We start from the raw sequence: 24,220 nt of genomic DNA, 5'->3' as shown, positions 1-24,220 counted from the left end.
ATGATAATGCGTTTAAAATGATCTCCATTATATGCATTCGCCTTTCTTAGAGAGTTTTGGAGCTCTTTCTTAGGGTAGAGTCTCCTTTTTATTGCCATCACCGCATCCAGCAGCACATGATGGTATTTGTTGAGAGCTGCGGTCTTTTTGTTTCAGTTAGACATGATCCCTGCCCTCAGAACTGTTCTCATTTAGGGAGGAAATGAAGGTGCCAAGTATAGAGTGCACAGCCCACCAGTTGGGGTTGAGCACATTGCCCAGGGTATTTAAGAAGACAAAAATGAGGACATGTGGGTATATAAATGATAGTACATTAATAGTAATTATGAGGTTCTTTCTGGAATAGGTGGACTTGAACCTCTAGTCTGTTTAGACTAGAGCAGTGGTTCTTAATCTTTGTGGGGTGTGGACCCCATTGAGAAGCTGATAAAAATTGTGTGTATGTACATTTTCTCATTCTATATCTGGAGGTTTGAGAACCTAAAACCTATATGGACTAAAGGGATTCATGATGACTGAGGAACCAGATCGGGTGTTCATGGAAATGGGCAACAGGTTGAATAAAGGATTCAGAAACGAGGATACCAGTTGTACATGAGGAAAAGTGATTGGCTTTGAATGGAGCAAAGGTTTTCAGCCGGTTTGTTAGTCAAAGGTTGCTGTTTGCAAAGATAGTAAGATCATGGAGATCCATAAGCTCATGGACAACCTCTTGTTGTATTTGTTAGGGGGCAGCAATTGAAAGAATATACGCTGAACTGATCACGATCAGTCCGTTCGTCAGTCATTTGGTCATCCGTAACAGTGAAGACCAGTTTTGTGGGGGAGGAGATAAACGGGTCTGTATGGATATATAGCATCAAAAGATTGGTCTTTTCGTGTTCCGTTGTGGCCACTAAAGAATGACTCCAAGAAATACTCTGAAATGGTTTAGATTTGATATTTAAAATAATAGTAGTGTGAAGTAGAAATTGGGTGCCTAGATGGGAACAGTCTGCAAAATAAGATGTGTGCGGAGTGAACTAAGAACTCAGGAGCGAGGAACTAGACGTGGCAGTCCTCCATCTGCAGACTCTCATTGCAGTGGATTGCATAGCTGAACTTGGTTCTCTGCTCGACTTCTGTCCTCTGCTGTGCTGCGTTCTGTTGCCCAGGGACTTGAGCTTGGTCAGCACTCAGTGACTGTAAATATCTTCTGGGCCAGGGCTTTAGCTGTGTTGTATTGTCCTGTGCTGTCATAAGCCTCATGTTTCTGTTGTGTTGGCTTGGGTTCTTGTCTTCAACTCTCTTCTCTCTGGGGGCCTCTGCACTCTCGCTTTGCTGTGCTGTAGAGTTATCCCAGATGCAGAACCAGCCCTCACTCTCACTCTTGTTCTGTTTTTTGGTGTAATGTCTAGCTTTATTTGCAGCTCCTTCAGCAGACTGCCTCCTCTGGGAACCTCAACACCCTGAGCAGCCTCCACCCAATGGGAGGTAAGTGTTACGCTGCTGTGGAGGAGCAGCAGCCACCAGGCCACCAGACCCAGCTAACAACAGTCTGAGAGTTTTGCACCGTTTGTACAGAAAACAAATGTTTTCCCACTCATAACATAAACCCAACGCAAGATGCACATCCCAGAACTCAACCACCTTGTCTCTAGAAGGTGGCTCTGTTAGTTGCTGATGCAAGATTGCTTTGGGGTTGTCTGATACTCCCACCCCTTTAAGTCTCTATTGAGGAGGAAGATGGAAAAAGAGGTGTTAGCATGTGTGGGCTATCTGAGGCCGTTCTGATAAGGAGAAGATTGCAGGAACTCTTTATTTCCACAATAACGTGACTTTTCTAGTGGATAAGAAGAAATCCGTGCAAATGACTTACCCAGAAACTGCTGAAATCTAGGCAGTTAATTTACCTCTGTGTCTTATACATGTTAACTTCTTAGGTGAATTACCTTTTGTTGCTGTTAACATGCATAGAAAACTTAATTGACAAATATCTGAGTTGATGACAAAATGGGGCTCCACAGACAAAAGTAGGGCCATCAGACAAGTTAGTGGAGGTAGGGAGTGGAGCAGTCCCAGAGCCTCTGCCCCTAACCCTTCTGCAGTGGGTGAAGGCCCAGCAAGTGTATTGGAGAAAGGGGTAGTCTTAGATGAACTGCATTTTAGTGTGTGAGAAATTTTGATAGTGGTTCACTTTGTCTTAGGGACCTGGAGTTTGGTACGTTTTTCGAAAGTTGCTAAGTTTTTGGAAATCTGTGTTGTAGTTTCGTTTTTTATTCTTCCTAACTCTCCCCGCAAACCACTTCCCATCTGCTTTTCCATGGTCCAATAAATGGTTTGCAACACACTGTCAGTGCAGTTCAGATTTCTTGTTCCTTTTAACTGTTGCTTGGATTCTACTTGGAGGCGCCCCCCCCCCCCCCCGCCCCGCATTGTTTTTCTCTCTCTTCTTTCTGATGAGGAATCTGCTATTAAAGTGGTGGTTTTCCCTTAGTCTTTCTCCTATTGCTGTTCTCACATGTATTCCCCTCCTGTCATTCTTCCTTTGGCCACCTGAATCCTGCTGCATTTTCTGCCTGTCCACCTCCGCTGGAAAGAGCAAATCCCCCATAAAGTGGGAGCGAGGGGCTCAGATGCAGTCCTGCTCTGTGACATAGGTTTTGTCATTTGTTGTTCTCTTGGACACCTGGTGTGATGGTAGACCACAGACCTAACCCTCTCCTGGTTTCCTAATTGCCGGTCCCTGTTGTGAATGTTCACTTGGGGTGTCATGCTGTTGGATTAGATATCTCTTCTCTGAGGAAATGATGTCAAGTTTCTTAATGAATCGAGTGATATCTGAATCTTTTTTGGAGCCTTGTAGTATTACTTGTAAGGTTTATCTAGAAGAGGTCCTTTTGGGACCAGCCTTCGCCAGTGTGTGCGGTCATTGCTGGAGTGGTTACGAGGAACCTTTATCTGCTGGCTGATCTCTTGCTTTGGATGTTGCAGGGTTAAATGCAATGCAGTTACAGAATTTGGCTGCCCTAGCTGCTGCAGCTAGTGCAGCTCAGAACACACCAAGTGGTACCAATGCTCTCACTACATCCAGCAGCCCCCTCAGCGTACTCACCAGTTCAGGTAAGCGTGTCACTGGAACCCAGTGTGCCTTGCGCAGAATCCCAAGAGAGGGGTCTGTCATTCTGGAGAGTGGTTAACATCCCTTTCCAAAGGGGTCAAGATTATGAACAGTTAATTTTCAAATGTCATCTTGTGACTTAAGAGAAATCTCACAGTTTTGAGTTTGTTGTAACTGTCATTTGACTCTGTGTCCCACAGTGACAGTTACCAGAATCAGTAACTGAAAACCTCTTTATGAAGAGAATACTTGAGTAGTATTACTCTTGTGCTTTGGTTCCTGTTGACATGAGGAGCACGTGTTGGCTCAAGTTTAACACTTGGGTTTCTGGTCACAGGGTCCTCACCGAGCTCCAGCAGCAGCAGCTCTGTCAACCCCATCGCCTCCCTTGGAGCCCTGCAGACATTAGCTGGAGCAACGGCAGGCCTCAACGTCAGCTCTTTGGCAGGTGAGAGACAGCCCCTGGATGCCATCAGGCCATTCTTTGTTCAGGTAGCACATTTTAGGGTCCCCAGTGGAATGAACAAGGTGGCCCGGTGAAGTTAGGAATAATCATGGGATTTCAAGTCAGACCTGAGTTAAATCCCACCTCTGCTCCTTATACCCCCTTTCTAAGGTCATTTTCTCAGCTGTGAAGTGGGAATAGAATACTTTGAGGGCTGTGAAATAAATGAAAACATAGGTAAAATGCTGAGCTCATGGCTTAGTACAGTGTCAGGCACATAGAATTCGCTACTATTTTGATGATAGGGTTTACCCACATCTTGTCGTAAACCACACACACTCCTTTTAGCCTCCAAATATGGGATGCTTATTTTGCCGCATTCCAGCTTTGTGAGAAAGTAGCAGAAAGCCAGAGAGAAAATGGAGCGGAGCAGGTCATGTGTAAGTGTTGTCATGTCTTACACAGGTAGGAAGAATGTAATGGGGAGAGCCACACCTGCATGTGGCATTTTTTAATGTTCCCATTGGCAGTAAGGCCTGGTGAGTGTCCTGAGACCTGACCAGTCAGGGAGAAGCTGAGAGAGAGATAAAAGGGAAGACCTTGGAGTTGTGTTTGGCGTCAGTCAAGTCTTCCCAATATGTTAATCCTGCTCTTCCCCACAACCAAGGGATGGCTGCTTTAAATGGTGGCCTGGGCAGCAGTGGCCTTTCCAACGGCACCGGGAGCACCATGGAGGCCCTGACGCAGGCCTACTCGGGAATCCAGCAATATGCTGCTGCGGCACTCCCTACTCTGTACAACCAGAACCTGTTGACACAGCAGAGTATCGGTGCTGCTGGAAGCCAGAAGGAAGGTGAGTGCGGAAGGACGACAAGGGGGTCGCTCTCCCTGCAGGCGGAGCTGAAGGCAGGGCAAAGGCCAGGAGGATCGTTTAGGTGGTCAGATCAGTGCTTTTCTTTGGCAGTGTCAAGGGTAGACTGAGAAGTTCTGTAAAGTGTGCTCTGCTTTGGGACTGTTCTCTGGATGTGGCTCACATGAGAACCTGTGTTTGCCCTCCTGTAATCTGGCTGCAGGTTTTAGATGAAGAAGCATACTGACCTTACCGTGTGACAGTATTTTGACAATCTGTCTTTGTTAGGAAGTCATCTTTGTGGATTATAAATTTATCAGAGGATATCTTCTGTCAAGGTGTCCCTTTTAAGCTCTCTTACTTGGCATTTTCCTCCTTTTCTGATCTGTGCTTTTCCTAATTAACGAGGCACTGAAGGTGATGGGACAGAAAATTATGGCCCGTGGGTTGATGGATTGGGAAGTGTGTGCTGTGACATAAATGGGATTAAATTCAGGAGAGACTTTTCTAGGCAGAAAGAGGCGTGAAGGTGGTTTGTATCAATAGAAAGTCCTGCTGACACCTCTGTGCTCATACTTGACTGGATTTCTGCAGCCCAAAGCTGGCAAGGTTTAAGCACTGATGTGGGGAAAAGACACATAGCCTCTCTCGCCATGGCAGCAAGGACTCCTGGTACGGTGCATCCTCACCTGCTCTGAATCAAGATGCTTCTGTACCTAGGATATGGTAGTGGGGGAACTGGAAGAACTGTGGAGATGGACAGTATAAAGCAGGAAAAGCATGAGGTGTTCCATATGGTGCTCTGAAGACTGATGAATGGGAAAGAGGGATGGGGAGCACCAGAGGCACAGCATTTTGTATAGAATGGTCAGAGAAGGTCTCTCACTTGCTGTTTAATCAGAGACCTGAGGAAGTAAGGAAGCTAGCAGTGCATACATCTAGAGGAAGAAGGGTAATGCGGGCAGAGGAACACCTCTGTGTCATCAGTGCAAAGGCCCTGATGCAGTAGTGTTCTGTAATGTGTTTGGTGACAGCAGGGAGGCTGGGTGGCTGGAGAATGGCTGGACTGCGGTTATAATAAGTTGCCTTTGGTTAGAAAGTCATTGAGTGTAAATGGTTGGAAGAAGAAAGCACATTCTGGTTTTGAGCTCAGAGTTAATCATAGATCCCTTTTTTCTTTTTTCTTTTTAAATGTTAATTTTTTTAAAATTATTTTTTATGTTTTTGAGAGAGAAAGAGACAGAACATGAGCAGAGGGGTGGCACAGAGAGAGAAATTAGAAATACAGAATCTGAAGCAGGCTTCAGACTCTGAGCTGTCAGCACAGAGCCCGACGCAGGCTCAAACCCACAAGCCGTGAGATCATGACCTGAGCCAAAGTTGGACACCTAAGAGGGAGAGAGAGTGTGCACACGTAGTGTGCACACGTGGGAAAAGGGCGGACAAAGAGGGGGACAGAGAATCCGAAGTGGACACTGTGCTGACAGCTGAGAGCCTGATGCGGGGCTCCAACTCATGAACCGTGAGATCGTGACCGGAATGGAAGTCAGATGCCTAACTGACTGAGCTACCCAGGTGCTCCAATCATAGGCACTTTTTAAAATGTAATTTCTTTTTATTGAGGTATACTATACATGTGGTAAAATTCACCCTTTGGGGAGCATACAGCTCTGTGAGCTTTGATGAATGCATACAGTCACGTAACCACCTTTACAGATGGAGAATGTTTCCGTTGCTCCCCCCACCCCCGCAGTTCCCTCATGTCCCTTAGTCATTCCCGGCCCCCACCTCCTGCCTCACAACTGCCAATCTCTCTTTGCTGTCCCGATACTTTCTAGCACAGTTTGGAAACCTGTTATGTTTATAATCTCTCTCTACTTCTTTTTGTGTGTTTCTGTACAAGCCTTTAGTCTCCAGTTTTATTGCACCACACGCAAGTCTGCCTAGTTTATTGTCTCAGCACTTGCTCCTCCCACAAGGTCAAATCCTGACACCCCTTAGTGGGAAGGAGTCTGTTTCAGTGATTGCCCTTTAGTTCCTGTTTCGTATTTGGAGAATCTGTAGTTCTCCAAATGAATTTGTGTGTTGGGACACAGACTGTTTTAATGCAGGTAGAAATGAGAAGCAGTGGGGGGTAAGTTTGACACTGATACCGAAGGCCTTTTTTTTTTTTTTTTTTTTTTTTCCTTCTAAATGTGTATTTTTGAGAAAGAGGGAATGCGAGTAAGAGTGGGAGAGGGGCAGAGAAAGGGAGAGAGAGATTCCCAGGCAGGCTCTGTGCTGATAGCGGATCCCATGACCCTGGGATCATGACCTGAGCAAAAACCAAGAGTCGGACCCTCAGCCAACTGAGCCACCCAGGGGCCCCAACACTGATGCCTTTTCGATCACTGGGTATTTTGAAGGTCCAGAGGGAGCCAACCTGTTCATCTACCACCTGCCCCAGGAGTTTGGAGATCAGGACCTGCTGCAGATGTTTATGCCCTTTGGGAATGTCGTGTCTGCCAAGGTTTTCATAGACAAGCAGACAAACCTGAGCAAGTGTTTTGGTATGTTGGATTCTCTTTTGGTGTCGGGAGGGTTAAGTGCCTTTACCACTGAGAACAAAAAGGGTCTGAAAGCAGGAAGAGCAGGGTTTGAATTGGGTTACCATTTAACTCAACCTTGGGCAGATCAATTTTTTTATTGCTGTTTATGGATGATGGATTTCTACCCATACTGTTGCTCCGGAAGTAAAAATAATGTATGGAAATAGTTGGTCAGAAAACTTAAAAGTGCCATGTAGAAGTCAAGTGGTACTGTCGGGAATCTAATTTGTTTCATGTGATACAATTTCCAGAATTCTTGTCCCTGCTGAGAAATTTGGGATTTGAGACTATGCTCATAAGATATCTCTTGGCTCATCATGTCCCTCACCCAGGTTTCTGCTTGGATACACAGGTTTTGTAAGTTACGACAATCCTGTTTCGGCTCAAGCTGCCATCCAGTCCATGAACGGCTTTCAGATTGGAATGAAGCGGCTTAAAGTGCAGCTCAAACGTTCGAAGAATGACAGCAAGCCCTACTGAGCGTGCTCCCCTCTGAGACTGGAGTGAGAGGGTCTTCTGGTAAGTGGGGGAGGAGCACCCTTAATGATTCGAAGCCCTAAGGCTGTGTGTTGACAGCCCTGGACCCTGATCCCTGCCACTCTCGCAGGCACAGCTTGCCCCGAAGACTCGGCTACTGCCTTCTGTGGGAGTTTCGCTTCGTACAGAGGACGAGTTTGTGCTTTGGTTTCCAGTGTTTTACTTTGGAGTTTAGGTGCCATATCCTGAGTTTTTTTCTTTATTTAAAGTTTGCTGTGTTTGTAACCAGTGTGTGTTGAGAAGGACCAACATCAAACCGCCCTGGGGGGAGGAGGGGGAATGGAGAAGCATTAAAAAAGATCAGACCTTTCCCCACACTACCCCAAGAGAGGACTGAGTGAAACCAAAAATTGACCCCAGAATCTCCCTGAGTGCGAGAGTGGGTGAAATGAGAACTGGTGCCCAAGAGTCTTGGGGGCGGGGGGCGGGGAGGGCAGAGGCGAGGCTGGCTTTGGAGGTGAGGACAGTGACCCACACCCAATGGCCCCAGGAGCCGGAGGCTGAAGTGCCTCCATAGCTATCTTCTGGGGAGTTACTGAGTTCTTGCCACCTGTTTTTCAGATTCTTGTGCAGAATTTCTGCTGCTCTTTCCCAAGAAGGGGAAGACAGTTCTGTGGAAATAAAGCATTTGTTAAATTAGCTTGACATAGGCAACATGCAGGGAGACATCACCCATTACCGGCTTTTCCAGCCACCCAATGGTGTTGGATTGGCTCCGGCTGGCTGATGGCTGTTAAGGGGAAGCAGCCAGTCAAAAAGATCGTTTTTAGTTTATTTCAACACCACATTGTTAGACCACGGCCCATTTCTAATAGGTCCCTTTAAACAAGGTCTCTAGGCAAGACACTGTCTGGTTTCCTTCCTTGTAGTTGACCACAGCAGAGTGTCACTTCCATCCCAAGCCACAGTTTTCTCATGAGGGTAGATCTAAGAAGAACTTACAGTATCTAGCTTGAAGGGGGCACCTCTCCTGAGCAGAGTGATCAAAAGCCATTGAATTGGCGGGGGGGGGGGGGAGCCTTCTTCTTGGTGTACCTGAATCAGAAGGCACCTTTAAGCCAGAGTGCTGCATTTGTCAGCGGCCAGCACTTATCCATAAAAGGATGAGAAATCTTTGCTTGCCTCTGTGGTTGAGGGATCCCAGATGTGGTATTCCCGCCCTCCCTCTGCCGCCCCCCCAAGACAGGCCCCTCTTCTAACCACTCCAGCCCCTTCTGCTCTTGGGGACAGAGGAGACAACAGGACGTTTACAGCCTCCATATGGATTTAGTGTTCATTTACCTCAGTATTACCATGTTCATTTTTGTCCTCATGCTTACAGTTAGCTCCCTGCTGCCTCCCACAGGCATCACTGCGGCTCTTGCCTGTGACCCACACAGCCTTTGGGCCCTTCCTCTGCTCCAAGAAATGCTGTGGGGCTGGAGAGCCAGAAAGGACGCGCTGTTGGGAATGTGCACCTGGGCAGAGGTAGCCCTGTTGGGATATGACTCTTAGCCAAGGCCAGGGACAGGGTCCCTGGGATCTTAAGCCTCACAAACATCGGTCCTGACCCCTAACAGCAGAGATGAGATTAAAGGGGTTGCCTTGGTATTAAGTCAGATGGGGACTCTCTCCTTGTCATGCTGTCCCTTTGGGTCACAGACAGGGATTGACCGTCTTGCTGTTGTACAGATAGTTTGGTGGTGTTGGATTATCCCATTGAAGCAGGGACAGCTGTTCCCTTCTCATAGTGATAACTTGGGTCTGTTGTCCTCTAAGAAACGTGAAACATACTTCTTAAGCTGAACCACGTAAACTTGAATTCCGTGCACTGGGAGAAATGTGTCCTGTGTTTCAAGGATAAAACTGTTCCAAAGGCTTCCAGGGTCATGATGGGATTTTTTAAATAAATGCAAAAAATAAAAATAAAAAAGAAAAAAGAAAAAAAGAAAAAAATGCTAGGTTGGGGAGGCGCTGTTCTGAATCCCAACCGGCTGGAACCAAGAATGTCGTTTCTATTTTTATAGAAGTTTTATACAGCTCCGGGGTGGAGAATATTTATTACCTAAATTATATCTCTGGAAAAGGCCAGGATTTTGTAGAATCCAGAATGTGATTGTTGTACACACAGGGTGCTGTGTATGATTGAAACTACTGACTCTCTGTGGCCCGTTTGCAGCCCAGCTAATAATCTGCCAGAGGGGAAGGAGTTAATGCTGTGAATTGGCGGAGGAGAGAGCTGTGCTCCCCAGGGTGCTGCCGGTGCTGTGATAGCTGACCTTCTGTTCTGTCTTCCTCCTTGGCCATTATGGGGTTTTCCAAAGCCCAGAACTCCACTCCCTCCCTACTTTCTCTCCCATCCCCCTCCTCCCCCATTTCACAATTATTTGTCCATGGATTTGTCCTGGGCTCCGGGACCTTCTGAAATGCCTTTTTGAATAATATGAAAGGCAAAGGTGCAGTCAGCCCACCTTTGATAGCAGACCCAGAGGTTTCATACCTACTTGTGAGTTCTCTTTTCTAAAAGGAGCATGTGCCGCAGCAGGGCCCTGGGCTGCCACACGGCCAGCTGGTGAGACCAGGCACTTCTCTCTGTTCTCTTCTCTCCTGCCCAGCGAGTGAGCACAGTAGCACTGCCCTTGAGCACAGTTCTCTCCCCAGGCCAAAGATGGTTTGTGAAGAAGCTGCTCCCCTATAAGTCTCACGGTGTGGAAGGGTTCAGCTCGGAGAGTGGAGACTAGCAGTCGAGTCTTAAGCAATCCTTTTCTGTTGTGTGGGGGTTTCACTTACATAAATGTGTTTTCTGCTATAGTTTTGTTTCTTACTTGGGTTTTATCATGAAATTGATTTGCCTTGAATGCAGCCAGACACTGTCTCCTGGGTCCCACATGAGTGGCCAGGGCCTGTGTGGAAACTAAAAGCTTGGATTTCTGGAAACGAAAGGCCATCCCTGTAGAATTGAGGAGAAATCCTGGCCCTCTCCCCTAGAGAGTTCCCCCACCCCAGCCATGGTCTTCTGTTTTCTCCTGGGTTTGAGGAGTGGGGAGGCTGCACCTCTGCTCCACCAGAGAGACCTTACCTTCTTCCTGGGACGAGTTGGGGCGCCTCGGGAAATCCAAGCCTTAGGTTCCCTTCTGTCTCTGGCAGTTGGATGTTTTCTTGGTGTCCTCCATGTCCTTTTTGACTTTTCCCTGTGTCCATTGTTAGCATGTGCAAAAGTTCCCTGTCATTACCCAGCCCCCGCCCCGCCCGCCCGCCTCCTCATTTCAGGGCTGTACACAGTGAGTGTTCCTTTTCTCTCTCTCTCTGTTTGGATGTATTGCTCTGTGTAACTCAGTGGGTCTCCCTCTTTCTGGTTTGTTTTTTTTTCTAGATTCCTGCCGTTTGTTCATCGTTGTGCCTAAAGCATGTCGATGTGGCGTCAAGTACATCGTCCAAATCCCTGTCTCTTCAGCTTCTCTGATGCTTGAACTCTCACCTTTGACCTTGTGTTGACCTTTGATGCTGACGTGTATTTTTATTATGTTTGTTTCTTTCTTTGTTATTTCTTTTTTTCTTTTCCTTTTTTTTTCTTTTGTGCTGCCAAATTGGTTTTGCTAGAACGACTGCTGAAGGGGAAATATTTAAACTTGCATTTGAATATAAAAAAATCTATTTTTCTAGAACTTCATAAGATAACCACTTGATTTTGTGATTCCAATTCTTTGTAACTGTCTTCAGAGCAGCCCTACTAGCACATACCGCGTGGTGTTTGTATTTCTGTGAACACACAGCCAGTCCGTTTCTAGGCTTTGTTTCTCTGTGTGCTTAGTTTTAAAGACAACTTTGAAGTAAACAATGAAATAAAAGATGTCACTAAAACCTTTGAGGCTCCTGAGCACATTTTGCTGATATAGTTTGTGGGGCTTGAGGAGACCGCATGTGTTCTTTTTGTTTTTCTGAGTTCTCAACTGCAGAAAACACCTGAACCCCTTTCCTTTTTGACCGCAGGCTGCAATTTGGGCCCCAGCCAGCCCTTTTTCTTTTTCTTTTGTGGTTCTTCCCTGTAGTGACCCTGCAGGGAGCCTTCAAATCCCTCTGGCCCCTTCCCCTCAGCCCCGCTGTGCCCGCCTCCATGCTTGTTCCTACAGTCTCCACAGCAAAATGTGATGCTTTGATTTTTTTTTTTGTTTTTGTATTGTTTTTGTGTTTTTTTTGTTTTGAATTTTTTCCTTTCCTACTAAGATTATGCCCAGAAAAAACAAGTTTTGCATGTTTCCTGCTGTTTCTTCACACCTTCGTATATATCGCCTTCACCTCTCTGTTTTCTATAGTTTGTGCAAAAACTGACCGATTTAAAAGGGTTTCAAAGAAGCTGTTTTAAATTGTTGTGGGGTTGATTATTTTTTTCAAGATTGTATTGTTTTATTTTGAAGTGGCAACTTTCTCCTCTATTGCCCTTAGAGCGTTTGCCTGTGCACTTAGACTGTCACCTCATGTGGCCTCCAGGCCTCAGCATTGGGGGGGCGGGGGGGAGGGCGGAAGCTGGCTGCTCTGCTCAGAGATGGGTGGGAAGGGGGCCTGGACAGGCACGAGGAGCAGAGATAGAACCCAGAAGGTGGCCGCGGGTGGGCAAGAGGTTCAGCGCATTAGGGGTAGTGAGTGTCCCTCAGCCCCGAAGAAGGAGGGTGCTCTTAACCACTCGGAGGAGGTCATCCATGCACTAAGTGGCAATATACCTGCCAGCGCTTTTCCTAGGTGACAAGCACAATACTACAGTCTTCACACTGTTTACAGCCCTGGGCACCAACTACCCCACACTGGCTCTTCACCACAGCTCTGCTCTTGCTTAGCTTAGTGGGGTGGGGGTGAGGGCAGGGATTTGTTGTTTTTGTTTTTGTTTTTGTTTTTGTTTTAATTGGGTGAAGAGCCAAATAGCTACTGTCCCTGGGTGCCAGGCAAGCCAGTTCCTTGGTTCCCTGAGGGGAACTTGCTCTCCTCTCTTGTGGCACCATCCAGCCTCAGGGTCTTAGGGACTTGAGTAAGAATGTGAATGGCGGAGGGAGAGGCCAGAGGAGACTAGAGGTCACGGGATGGATCTGTGGAGGTAAGAGGTTGCAGAGGGAGGAGTTTGTGATAGATTCCACCCAGACCTAAGCTGCTGGCGGGTGGGAGAGCTGGGAAGTAGGATTGTCCAGGGAATGGTGAAGAGGGGTAGCCGAGGGACGGGGGGGAGGGGGGTGGGGAAGGTAGAAGCACTGTTAGCGTCATCCATGCAGGGGTTGATGAAGGAAGGGGTCCTGGCAGAGTTTCTTCTGTGGGACCCGGCGGGTTGCCTAGTATTATGCTTGAGGCCACTCTTACTAGGAGGAGAGGGCGGCCAAATGGAGGCCCAGTGTATGGTAGGCTGCTTAATTTCCTGGAAGGGGTGATTGGATGGAAAGAGGCCAGGAACCCCAGCCTGAGCGAGACTGCCGTGCACCCCACAGTCTGACTGCACAGAGCCGCCTCTGTTGGCAGAAGGCGCCGAGGCTCCCCTTCCTGTGTATTCAGAATCCGTGTTTGCCAATACATTTTGCTTTCAATTCCAAGAGGAGCTCTGGGAAAACCTGTGGATAAAACCAAATGCCAAACGTTGGACGTTGTTTCCTTTTCCTTTTCTCTCTCTGATTGTTTTAATTGTTCTGTGGTGGTTTTAATGGATTTGAGACCCTGGAGCGGCAGCTGCCTTTCTGATTTCCAGCTGCTTTTTGTGAATAATTTAAAAAGAAAAAAAAAAAAGAAACTTTACATTTTGGAGACAAACCTGTGTGAGTTTTTTATTGGTACAAACGTTGTATTTAACACTAGGGGTTTTGTACAGTTTTTTGCCTTTTCTACTAGAAAACAATGTAAAGTGATTTCACAATGTGAAGAGAAAAAAAATTGCCACTATGACCAAACGCACAGTCTGTTCTGCAGCAACAACGGGATTCAATCAACTCAAAGTCGTGATTCAGCCGTAGAAATGCTTTTCCTTTACCTTGTTTGAGCTTTCCTTTCTTTCCTGTTTTGATTTGCAAAAGAAAATGTCTTTTCTGTGTGAACTTGTGTTGTACTATGTAGAAAATTATGGATTTTACTTTAATGGTTTAAAAAAAAAAAAGGGGGGGCAAGAAGAGCCTTTGTCGCTTTTCTGACCTGATCACAGAGTTTGTGTAGTGGATTAAAAAAGAAAAAAAAAAATTGTTACAAGTTTGGAGCAAGGGAGTATGTGTTTAAAAGGAATCTCCTTCCTTTTTTTGTGTGTTTTTCCTTTTGTCCCAACGGGGAACCTAAATCTGTTTTAATTGCACAGACACACGGACAAAAAGTCATTTTGTATCTGCCAAGTGTGGTACCTTCCTTTGTTTATTTGCTATTAAACTGTTTGAGAAGAATTGACGTTGTCTTCAGAGTTATTATTGATTGTTGGGGTGGTCAGTGGGGTCCTTGGGGCTGGTGGGGATGGTGACGTTCCTGAAGAATGGGTGGGTACCCCGATAAGGTTTTGTTTTGATGTGCCTGTTTCATGGAACTGAACTCACCAAAGGCTCCTGAAAGAACATAACTTCTCCCCAGAAAACTACCTTCTCCATTATTCTGTATTCTTCCGCAACATTCCTGCTGATACAGGAGCATCTTCATGGATGTGAGGGCGATCTGGCTGCGACGTCTGTCACCCCGTTGATCGCCAGGGTTGATGCGGCTGATCTGGCTGGCTAGGCGGGTGTCCCCTTCCTCCCTCACCGTTCCATGTGCGTCCCTCCCGAAGCTGCGCACTCTATTGAAGAGGACGGCCTTCCCCAATAGAGGAGGACCGTTCTTCGGTCAAGGGTATGCGGGTAGCTGTGCTCCCCTGCTAGAGCCTCCCAACAAGCTCTCAGGAACATCTTCAAACTTTTGTGTAAATCTTCATTTTTTGTGCTGCTTCCATTTCTAGTAGCGGCTGCCACGCTGCAGAATTGGCTAGACCAATGAGTGCAGATCCCCTCTCTGGGCTGTGGAGTTCCTGCGCACCAGGGAGGCAGCCAACCAGCACCGAGTCCCAGAACAGGAGACCCGTACTGTCTGGGCCTTTAATGCTCCACCACAAAGTGATTCAGCTCCTGTCCCCTTCATTCTGACCTCGGAACAAGGTCACAGAAGGGCATCTCTAGGATTCCTTGAGTTTGCTACTAATTCTAGATCACTCTCTGAGACTCTACAGCTGGGCCTCCTGAGACATCCAAGGGCTGCAGGCTCAGCATTGGACTGGGAGGCTAGAGGCCTGCAGCCAGCACAGGGGCTGTGGGTGGGCCAGGCCCCAACCTCATCAGAGTCTCTGTGAGGTGTATCTGGAGGAGCATTTCTCAGTGGGAGTTAACACTGAGTACTAGCCCATGAAATGTTTGATGAAGTAAGAGTTGTGAACGCAAATAAATTTGGGAATAGTGCTTTCTCCTCGTTTGTGTTCATTAAAAATAAGTTTAAAAGCGAAAACTTTGTATTACTCTGCCGTAATTATCCTAGCTAACTTCATTGACTGTTTACCACAATCCAAGTGCCATGGGAAACTCTTGATACATGTTATATGTTCCAATCTTTATAACATCCCTGGGAGGGAGCTACTGTTCCCATTCTCGTTTTGTAGGTGAGTCAACTGGGGTTCAAAGACATTGGTTCAGGCCTCCTGAGTGTCTTGACTTCAGCTCAGGTCACGATCTCACAGTTTGCGAGTTCGAGCCCCACATCAGGCTCTCTGCTGTCAGTGTGGAGCCTGCTTAGGATCCTTTGTCTCCCTCTCTCTCTCTCTGCCCCTTCCCCACTTGTGTGCACATGTCTGCTCTTTCTCTCAAAAATGAACATTAAAAAAGCTTCAGTAAAAAGATACTGTGTTGTCTCCCAGAAGGTGGTGTGCACTGAGAACCAAGCCAGGTCTGCCCACCTCCCGAACCCTTTCTCTAAACCACTGCTGAGGAGAAATAACTCCAGAAGAGCAAATAAATGTGCCTTAGTTAAGCTGTGCCTTCTCCTCACACATGCTTGCACGCTGCCCCCTAGACTCCAGTGGAGGGCACCTGGGGGGCCTACAACTCTTGTGGTTCCCTCAGGTGGTGAACCGTTGCAACCTGGCCCCCACCCACCCCCACCCTTAGAGCAGCTATCTTGGTGTAGAAGGGATTTGCTAATAACTCACTGCTCCCAGATAGATGGTCCGCACGCTTGACAAGGCACCACTTCCTTGGAGGACTGGGGCACTTTCTGCACCAGTCCTGCCGCAACTGTTCTCTACCTAATGTTTTGTTTCGTTGTGATGAAATATACATATATAACACCAGATGTTCTTAAACCACTCATAAGTAGATAATCCAGTGGCATTCAGTACATTTACAGTCCTGTACAACCATCACCACCTGGTGTAAGTTTGATATTTTAATTCTGTTTTTAATGTACATTATGTGTTTATTTTTTTTTTTTTTTATTTTTTTTAACGTTTATTTATTTTTGAGACAGAGCATGAACGGGGGAGGGTCAGAGAGAGGGGGACACAGAATCCGAAACAGGCTCCAGGCTCTGAGCGGTCAGCACAGAGCCCGACGCGGGGCTCGAACTCACAGACCGCAAGATCATGACCTGAGCCGAAGTCGGCCGCTTAACCGACTGAGCCACCCAGGCGCCCCTATATTATGTGTTTAAATACACATTAAACTACATAACCAGTATGCCCGTAAGGTGTCTTCTCACAGAGGGCGTTTCACACATTGGAAAATGGGGCCAAGAGAGAGGCGCTTCCTTTGAGGACTCTCTTCCCAACTGGTTTCCTCTGTAATGAGAGGGTGATTGAACCTGAAGTTCTCTCCCATCTAGCTCAAATTTTTCTGTCACTCAAGATCAAGGTGGCAGATCTTGTCTTTTCAAATCTTTGCCTTAGGACTCTTGTTCTCCTGAGATAGAACCTGATATAAAAATAGAACGTGAAGTACAACTTAACATCTTTCAATTTAACATTGTCCTTAGGCTATTGTTTCTCTTGAAAATGTACAAAACAGAATATGCCAAAGGTAGTTTTGTTTACCTTTTTTTTAAAATGTTTATTCCTTTTTGAAAGAGAGTGCGTGTGAGCACACATGTGAGTGGGGGAGGGGCAGAGGGAGACAAACTGGGACAGAGGATCTGAAGCCGGCTCTGTGTTGAAGGCAGAAAGCCCACTGTGGGGCTGGAACCCACTGACCTGAGCCCAAGTTGGACGCATAACAGCCACCCAGGTGCCCCTCAACGTTTTTTGTTTTTTTTTTTTTTTTTTTTTTTTTATTTATTTTTGGGACAGAGAGAGACAGAGCATGAACGGGGGAGGGTCAGAGAGAGGGAGACACAGAATCGGAAACAGGCTCCAGGCTCCGAGCCATCAGCCCAGAGCCTGATGCGGGGCTCGAACTCACGGACCGCGAGATCGTGACCTGGCTGAAGTCGGACGCTTAACCGACTGCGCCACCCAGGCGCCCCCCCCTCAACGTTTTTTTAATGTTTATTTTAGAGTGAGAGTGTGAGCGGGGGAGGGGCAGAGAGAGAGGGAGACGGAGGATCCAAAATGAGCTCTGCCCTGACAGCAGAGAGCTTGATGCGGGGCCCAAACTCACAAACGCTGAGATCACGATCTGAGCTGAAGTTGGACGCTTAACCGACTGAGCTACCCAGGTGCCCCCAAAAGTACTATTTTTAACCTTTAAAAGAATATTCAGGCTTGAGATGCCTGGGTGGCTCAGTCAGTTAAGTGTCCAATTCTTGGTTACAGCTCAGGTCATGACGCACGGTTCATGGGATCGAACTCTGTGTTGGGCTCCACGCTGACAGTACAGAGCCTGCTTAAGATTCTCTGTCCCTCTCTCTCTGCGCCTCCACCCCCCCCCCCGCCCCTTTCTCGATAAACTTTAAATAAATAGGTAATATTGAGGCTTGTGCACCTCTATAATCATATAGCTGTATCTTAATTAAAACTGTATTCCTTTTTAAAACTCACACGCAGACACCTTTTATTTTTTAATAGGATCCTCGGACCTAGGTGTTGCCACACTCCTGGTTCCCAGCTCCCCACAGAGGCAGCCTCTGCACCAGCTTTCTCAGCCAGCACACTGCCCTAAGGCTCCCAGGTCCTTCACCTAGTGTGCTCACCTGAGTGTCTCAGTCCCTGATGAAGAAAGGCATTAGGAAGGAAATGAGACCAGGTTTGTGACTTTACCTCTGGGAATGTCATACTAATGTCTGATGGCATTGCCCTTCCAGGAGGGATCAGAGAGGGTTTTTTCTTGCACCTTCTGCCTCTCTGAAATATTTTCCTTCTCTCTCAGGAGTCCTTTCCAACCCCCACCATCTGGTGTTTAATTTCTTCTGCATACATTGACTTTCTCTTCCCCGGTAAAGGCTTCAGCTCTAGGGATGGCTCTTGCTTTTTAAATCAAAGTCAGAGTCTTGGGAGGGGAAATGGAACACAGTTCAACTGAGAAGAGCCATCCTGATGCTCCTGCAGTTGAGGCTCCAGGACTTGAGCCGTGCCTGCATCCCCACCAACACCCCCTCCACCCCCAAGTCGGGGGGGGGGGCGGTCCCACTGACCTGAGGCCTCCTGAGGTTTTGGTATTTTTAAATAGCTTGATGGAGATAGAAATCTCATAGTCTACAATCCACCCACTTAGCGCGGACAGGTCTTTGGATTTCAGTGTTGTGCAACCATCACCACAGCCTAATTTTAGAACATGTTCATCCACCCCAAAAAGAAACCCCATACTCATTAGCAGTCACTCCCCTTCTCACCTCCTCCTTGTCCCCAGTCCCTGACAACCACTAATCTTTCTGCGCTATAGATTTGCTTATTCTAGATGTGTCCTATAAACGCAGTCATAGAATATGTGCCTTCTGTGTCTGGCTTTCGCTTGGGCTACCTCCCGAGGCCTGTTCTTTCCTCCCCCTGCTTGAAAGCAACTCAGCATTAGGAGCCACCTGCTCCTGCCATTCCTGGTCCTTCTGAGCTCTCCACACAGTCCAGCCACGTGTTTGTAGCCCCTGTCGCTTCCATCTCTCCTGGCTCCTCTTGTTACCTGCCGTACATCTGCCTCCCCCTGAATCTGGCTGTCTTCTGGGCCTGTCTACACTGTCCAGTTCGATTACTCACTAGCCACGGTAGCTGTTTAAAATAAATTTCATTCCTCACTTTCACCCTGAAGCTACATGTGACCAGTGACCCCTGCATTGGACAGTGGAGGGACCTAGAACATCTCCATCACGGCAGTTAGTTACAGTGGTCAGGACTGTTCTAGGTGTTACTTTGCATTTCTTTATATATATATATATGTATATATATATATATATATATATATATATAGAGAGAGAGAGAGAGAGAGAGAGAGAGAGAGAGAGAGAGAGAGAGAGAAGAGAAAGAGAATAGTGTGAGCTTGAACCAGGAATGGGTACGGAACGGAGGGGAAAAGAATGCCAAGCAGGCTCTGCATTATCAGCACACTGGGCTCAAACTCACAAACTGAGATCGTGACCTGAGTCGAAATCAGGAGTCAGACGCTTCACCAACTGAGCCACCCGGTGCCCCAGCATTACTTTACCTTTAAGAAGACAGAACAACTCCCAAGGTGCCTGAGTGGCTCAGTCGGTTAAGCATCCAACTTTTGCTCAGGTCGTGATCTCACAGTTAACGGGTTCGAGCCCCGCGTCAGGCTCTGCACTGACAGCTCAGAGCCTGGAGCCCGCTTCGGAGTCTGTGTCTCCCTCTCTCTCTGCCCCTCCACCATGCACACACACTCTCTCTGTCTCTTTCAAAAATGAATAAACGTTAAAAAAAAAATCTTAAAAAGATGACAAAATAATTCCCATTTATGGATTGTATCTGTTCTCCTCCACCCAGCACCTGGCAGCATAGGAAGGTGGAGACTGAGGCACAGAGAAGCTACAATTGTCACATAGCTCTAAGTAGGAAAGTTAGGTTTTTAACCCAGGTCAACCTGACTTCGAACTCCCTGTAGAGCATATTCCTTTGGGAGGGTCTATGGTGGACCGTTGTTTAAGTTCCACCTCAAGGGGCACCTGGATGGCTCAGTGGCTCCTTGGAGCCCCAAGGGCTAGCAGGTAAGAGGTAATGCAGGAAACATGTAATGAATAGATGAACAGATACCAAAAGGTGATAGTTGATTTTGGTCAAGAGCTTCTTGATGTCCTCCCCCTGCCCCCAATTACATTAGAGATTGATTTCGAAATTTCCACCCACTCCAGAAGAAAGGGGATCCTTTCCTTTCATACCTTGTTTATACATCGCTCCCAGCCAGTACCTGGGTTCAACGTAGGGCCTCAGTGGCCTTGAAACAAATGACAGCCAAGTCCCTTAGAGCCATTTTACAGGGACCCTGCTAATACAACTCCCAAGGCAGCCCCCAGAGGCCCTGTCCCACAAGGAAGTTGGTGCCAGCACCTGCTTGGCCCTGTGCTGCTGGAGAGCCCCCGCGGCAGTCTGGGAACTCCGAGAGAGGGGAACCTACCTGCGGTCCTCTAGCCTTGAGACTGTCCCCAACCCAGTCATCCTTGAATGTGCCCAGAGCCTGACGCAATGACCTTTTCAGTTTTTTTTAATTTTTAAAAAATGTTTATTTATTTTGGGGAGAGCACGAGCGGGGGACGGGCAGAGAAAGGTGACAGAGGATCCAAAGCAGGCTCTGCGTTGACAGCAGTGAGCCCACTGGGGGGCTCCAACTCTCAAACCGCAAGATCATGACTTGAGCCAAAGTTGGACACTCAACTGACTGAGCCACCCAGGTGCCCCCACAATGACCTTTTTAAAAAATCATTTCAGGGGCGCCTGGGTGGCTCAGTCAGTTAAATGACTGACTTTGGCTCAGGTCAAATCTCGAGGTTCGTGAGTTCGAGCCCCTCATCGGGCTCTGTGCTGACAGCTCGGAGCCTGGAGACTGCTTTGGATTCTGTGTCTCCCTCTCGCTCTGCCCCTCCTCGCCTCATGCTTTGTCTCTCTCTGTCTCTCGGAAATAAATGTTAAAAAATTTTTTTAAATCATTTTAGGGTTCTAGTTTTTTTTTTTTTTTTTTAATTAAATAGTTATATAGAAGAAGCTTTAGAGTATGGTGGGAAAAGATTTGTTCAGGAATCTTTTAATCTGGTCGGACCACTAGTCCTGGGACCTTGGGCAAGTAAGTGACTTGATTGTCTCAGCCTCACATTCCTCATGTGCCAAATGGAAGTGAAGACACCCACCCAGCAGAGCTGGGAAGATGAAAGATTGGCACAGGGCCGCCCCTGGCAAACACTTGCTCAACTTGCTAAAAACCCTAAGTATATAAAAGTTAGAAGTGAGCGTTTCCCCATCCCACAGCCCATTGATAACTGTTAAACAGATGGGGTAAGTGTGCTTCCAGAAATTTTCTCTCTATATACAAAAAATATGTACATATATAATTTTCGTCAATAAAAATGAGATCGTGTCATAATGTACAGAATGTTCTGCAGCGTGCACTTTTTCGTTTACTATGTCACGGGCACCCTTCCATCCACCATCTACAGCTTTCAGTTTTAGAGGCTACAGAGCATTTCACGGTTTCTTCACCACTTTCCTACTGGACATAGATTATTTCTAGTTTTTCCACTCTTACAAACAGTAAAAGCCAATTCCAGGAAGGTTCAGTGGGCCCGTTATAGGGGTGTTAGTTCAATGACTCGTTTTCATAGAAACTACCAGAGAGATGATACCCCAATTTACAACCAGGAAAATGAATGTGTCGAGAGGAACAAACTGCCCAAGGATCCCACAAATCCCGGCAGAGGGGGCCTGAGACTGTCCCCTCTGGTTACATTTGTCATGCTTCTGCAGCAGGGGCCAGGCAGGCAATGCAAGTGAGTGAACGGAGGCCGACCTAAGATGACAGAAGACACCCGGCCTCAGTGTCAAGGCAAAAACAGTGGGAGCGAGGTGGGGGCTGTGGGTGAAAGAGACATTCCTGGTCTGCCTACCTGACTGGTTGACCTGCAGAATACCAGGACCTAGGGTGTCTGAGCTCCTGTCTCCAGGAGAAGCAGAAAATGCCGAGTTTTATATAAAATCTCCGAGGTAACAAATGTAGCCAACCGACTCAGAGGTCTCCAGCCTTTGCATGCCACATTGAGACCCCTGCTTCAGCCCCAAACTTAATATTCTATTTTTTTTTAATGTTTATTTATTTTTGAGAGACAGAGACAGAGTGTGAGAGTGGGAGGGACAGAGAGAGAGAGGGAGACACAATCTGAAGCAGTCTCCAGGCTCTGAGCTGTCAATACAGAGCCCGACTGGGGCTTGAACTCAAGAGCTGTGAGATCCTGACCTGAGCCGAAGTCAGAAGCTTAACTGACTGAGCCACCCAGGCACCCCTGATTCTACTTTTGATTATAATTTTTTTTTTTAACGTTTATTTATTTTTGAGGCAGAGAGAGACAGAGCATGAACAGGGGAGGGGCAGAGAGAGAGGGAGACACAGAATCGGAAGCAGGCTCCAGGCTCTGAGCTGTCAGCACAGAGCCCGACGTGGGGCTCGAACTCACGGAGCGTGAGATCATGACCTGAGCCAAAGTCCGACGCTCAACCGACCGAGCCACCCAGGCACCCCATCTACTTTTGATTATAAAGCAGGGGTCTAGCATGTGAGGCACGTAGCTTGTACCTGACACAGAAGGCACTTGGTAGAAGCCTCCGTGCCCCCGTGCCACACCACCCTGGGAGGTTAAGTGGCCCCGAAAGGACCATTTCAATCTGTCCTTTTGACTTCCAGGGGCCATTTGTCTGCCTTCACTGCCGTTCATTGGTGAGCAAGGCTTGACTCTTGACCCTCTCCTGAGCCGCCTTTGTATACATTTCTTCTGGCCACCCTGACCAGAGCCTCTGTTCTGTTGTGATTTCTGAAGACGGGTGTCCAATTCCCCTTTACTTTTCTCCCTCTCCCTCCTCCTTCCTGAGACAGTATCATGGTTAAGAGAGGGACCGCTGGGGGGCGCCTGGGTGGCTCAGTCGATTAAGCGTCTGACTTTGGCTCAGGTCATGATCTCGCGGTCCGTGAGTTCGAGCCCCGCGTCGGGCTGTGGGCTGATGGCTCAGAGCCTGGAGCCTGCTTCCGATTCTGTGTCTCTCTCTCTCTCTGCCCCTCCCCCGTTCATGCTCTGTCTCTCTCTGTCTCAAAAATAAATAAAACGTTAAAAAAAAATTTTTTAAAAAAAGAGGGACCGCTGGGGTCACACTGCTCAGATCCAGTCCCTGCTCTGTCTCTAGCCGTGTGGTCTTGGGCAGGTCAAATTACCTCTCGGTGCCTCAGTTTCCTCATCTGTAAACTGAAGGAAATGTTTAGCTCAGGAAATTTTAGTTGTCGTTCTTCCGTTGGTCTCACTTTGCCAGGGGCTGTGCAGGTGCTAGGGGTACAAAGACAAACCACAGCCTTTGCCCTAAAGGAGCATGACCTTGACATAACTGTGCAGTAGTCCGTAAAGGGCTGACTGGGGGACAGAGGGAAACTTTCTCCTGCCCAGTTTTCAAGTTCTGAGATCATGTGAGTTCCCAGGGACCCAAAAGTTACCCAGACTCCTTTGGGGCAGATGTAGGCTGCCCATGTCCTTCCTGCCAAAGACCAAGATGAATTCAGGTCTAGACTTTTGAGCGGGAGTGAATCTGCTAGGTCTTTCACTTTCCCTGTGGGCCCAGTTTCCTTCCCCTCTGGAGGTTAACTTTCACCAAGGACCCACCTTCCCAGATGAGAGGAAGATCCCAGCCAACACTCCTGTGCGAATGGCTCCCTGGCCGGCCACCGAAACTTCCTCTCTCCCCCTTTCCCAGGTTCCGTGGTGGGGATTCAAGAGCACTTCCCCCTGGGGAGTGCCCCTGACCTTGCCTGGCCCCATGGGTCTTTTCCCTACATCCTCTCCACCCTCTGCTGCGCTGTGACCCTAGGGCATGGACTCCTGAACTGGCTGTGAGCCCTCCTGCTCCAGATTGCCCCTCTCTGGACCCACGTGCCTCACAGTAAAGAGGAAGCCAGCTCTGCCCACACCTCGGTTTCCCCAGGATGAGGCAGGACATGGCAGATTGGCTGTGAAGCCTGCAGCGGTTGCTTTGAATTTCACAATTAGACTTTTGTTCCTCCCCCTTTTCCCATTCATTCATTCAGCATGTTCATTGAGTGGCCATGCCTGGCCTGGCCCTGGAGATAGCGGTGGATGAGACAGAGACATGCCCACACATGTGAGTAGGGAAACAGATGTTAAGCAAATAACCTTATTGATGAATATAAAATTATAGAGGTAAGTCTTGTGTCAGAATGGAATGTGATTCTCCACAAGAGCATAATAAGCTGATTCACCCTAACTAGAATGTAACTAGGCAGAATATTGCGGTAAGGAGGAAGAAAGGAATCAAGAGGTACAAAGGCCCTGGGGCAAACGGGTTGGCAATTCCTCAGAAGTTGAACACCACAAAAAAGGAAAACATGGGAGTATGTTGGTGGCTCAGTCAGTTGAGCGTCCAACCCTTTTTTTTTTTTTTTAATGTTTATTTATTTTTGAGAGATAGAGACAGAGAGCGAGTTGGGGAGAGGCAGAGAGAGAGGGAGACACAGAATCTGAAACAGGCTCTGAGCTGTCAGCACAGAGCCCGACATGGGGCTCAAACTCGGGAACGGTGAGACCACGACCTAGGCTGAAGTCAGACACTTCACCGA

General features: G+C 47.6%; 1 protein-coding gene across 16 annotated transcripts in view; it reads left to right on the top strand.

Moving 5' to 3' along the window:
- Window positions 1–13,897, top strand: part of CELF1 (CUGBP Elav-like family member 1) — a 75,724-nt gene extending 61,827 nt beyond the window's left edge. For 11 of the 16 annotated variants that reach the window (XM_058688949.1, XM_058688955.1, XM_058688957.1 and 8 more), the window contains 6 exons: window positions 1,398–1,473; window positions 2,974–3,102; window positions 3,438–3,548; window positions 4,213–4,398; window positions 6,801–6,944; window positions 7,336–13,897. In XM_058688949.1, the coding sequence (XP_058544932.1) occupies window positions 1,398–1,473; window positions 2,974–3,102; window positions 3,438–3,548; window positions 4,213–4,398; window positions 6,801–6,944; window positions 7,336–7,463 (774 nt within the window). In that variant the 3' untranslated portion in view covers window positions 7,464–13,897. The remainder of the gene's footprint in view (window positions 1–1,397; window positions 1,474–2,973; window positions 3,103–3,437; window positions 3,549–4,212; window positions 4,399–6,800; window positions 6,945–7,335) is intronic. The other 5 variants (XM_058688948.1, XM_058688947.1, XM_058688952.1 and 2 more) reach the window with 3 other exon arrangements.
- The last annotated feature ends 10,323 nt before the right edge of the window (window positions 13,898–24,220 follow it).

The sequence above is a fragment of the Neofelis nebulosa genome, chromosome 10 (assembly GCF_028018385.1).
Source record: "Neofelis nebulosa isolate mNeoNeb1 chromosome 10, mNeoNeb1.pri, whole genome shotgun sequence".
Lineage (NCBI taxonomy): Eukaryota > Metazoa > Chordata > Mammalia > Carnivora > Felidae > Neofelis > Neofelis nebulosa.
Note: the sequence above shows the minus strand (reverse complement) of the source record. Positions and strands in the feature narration are given on the sequence as shown.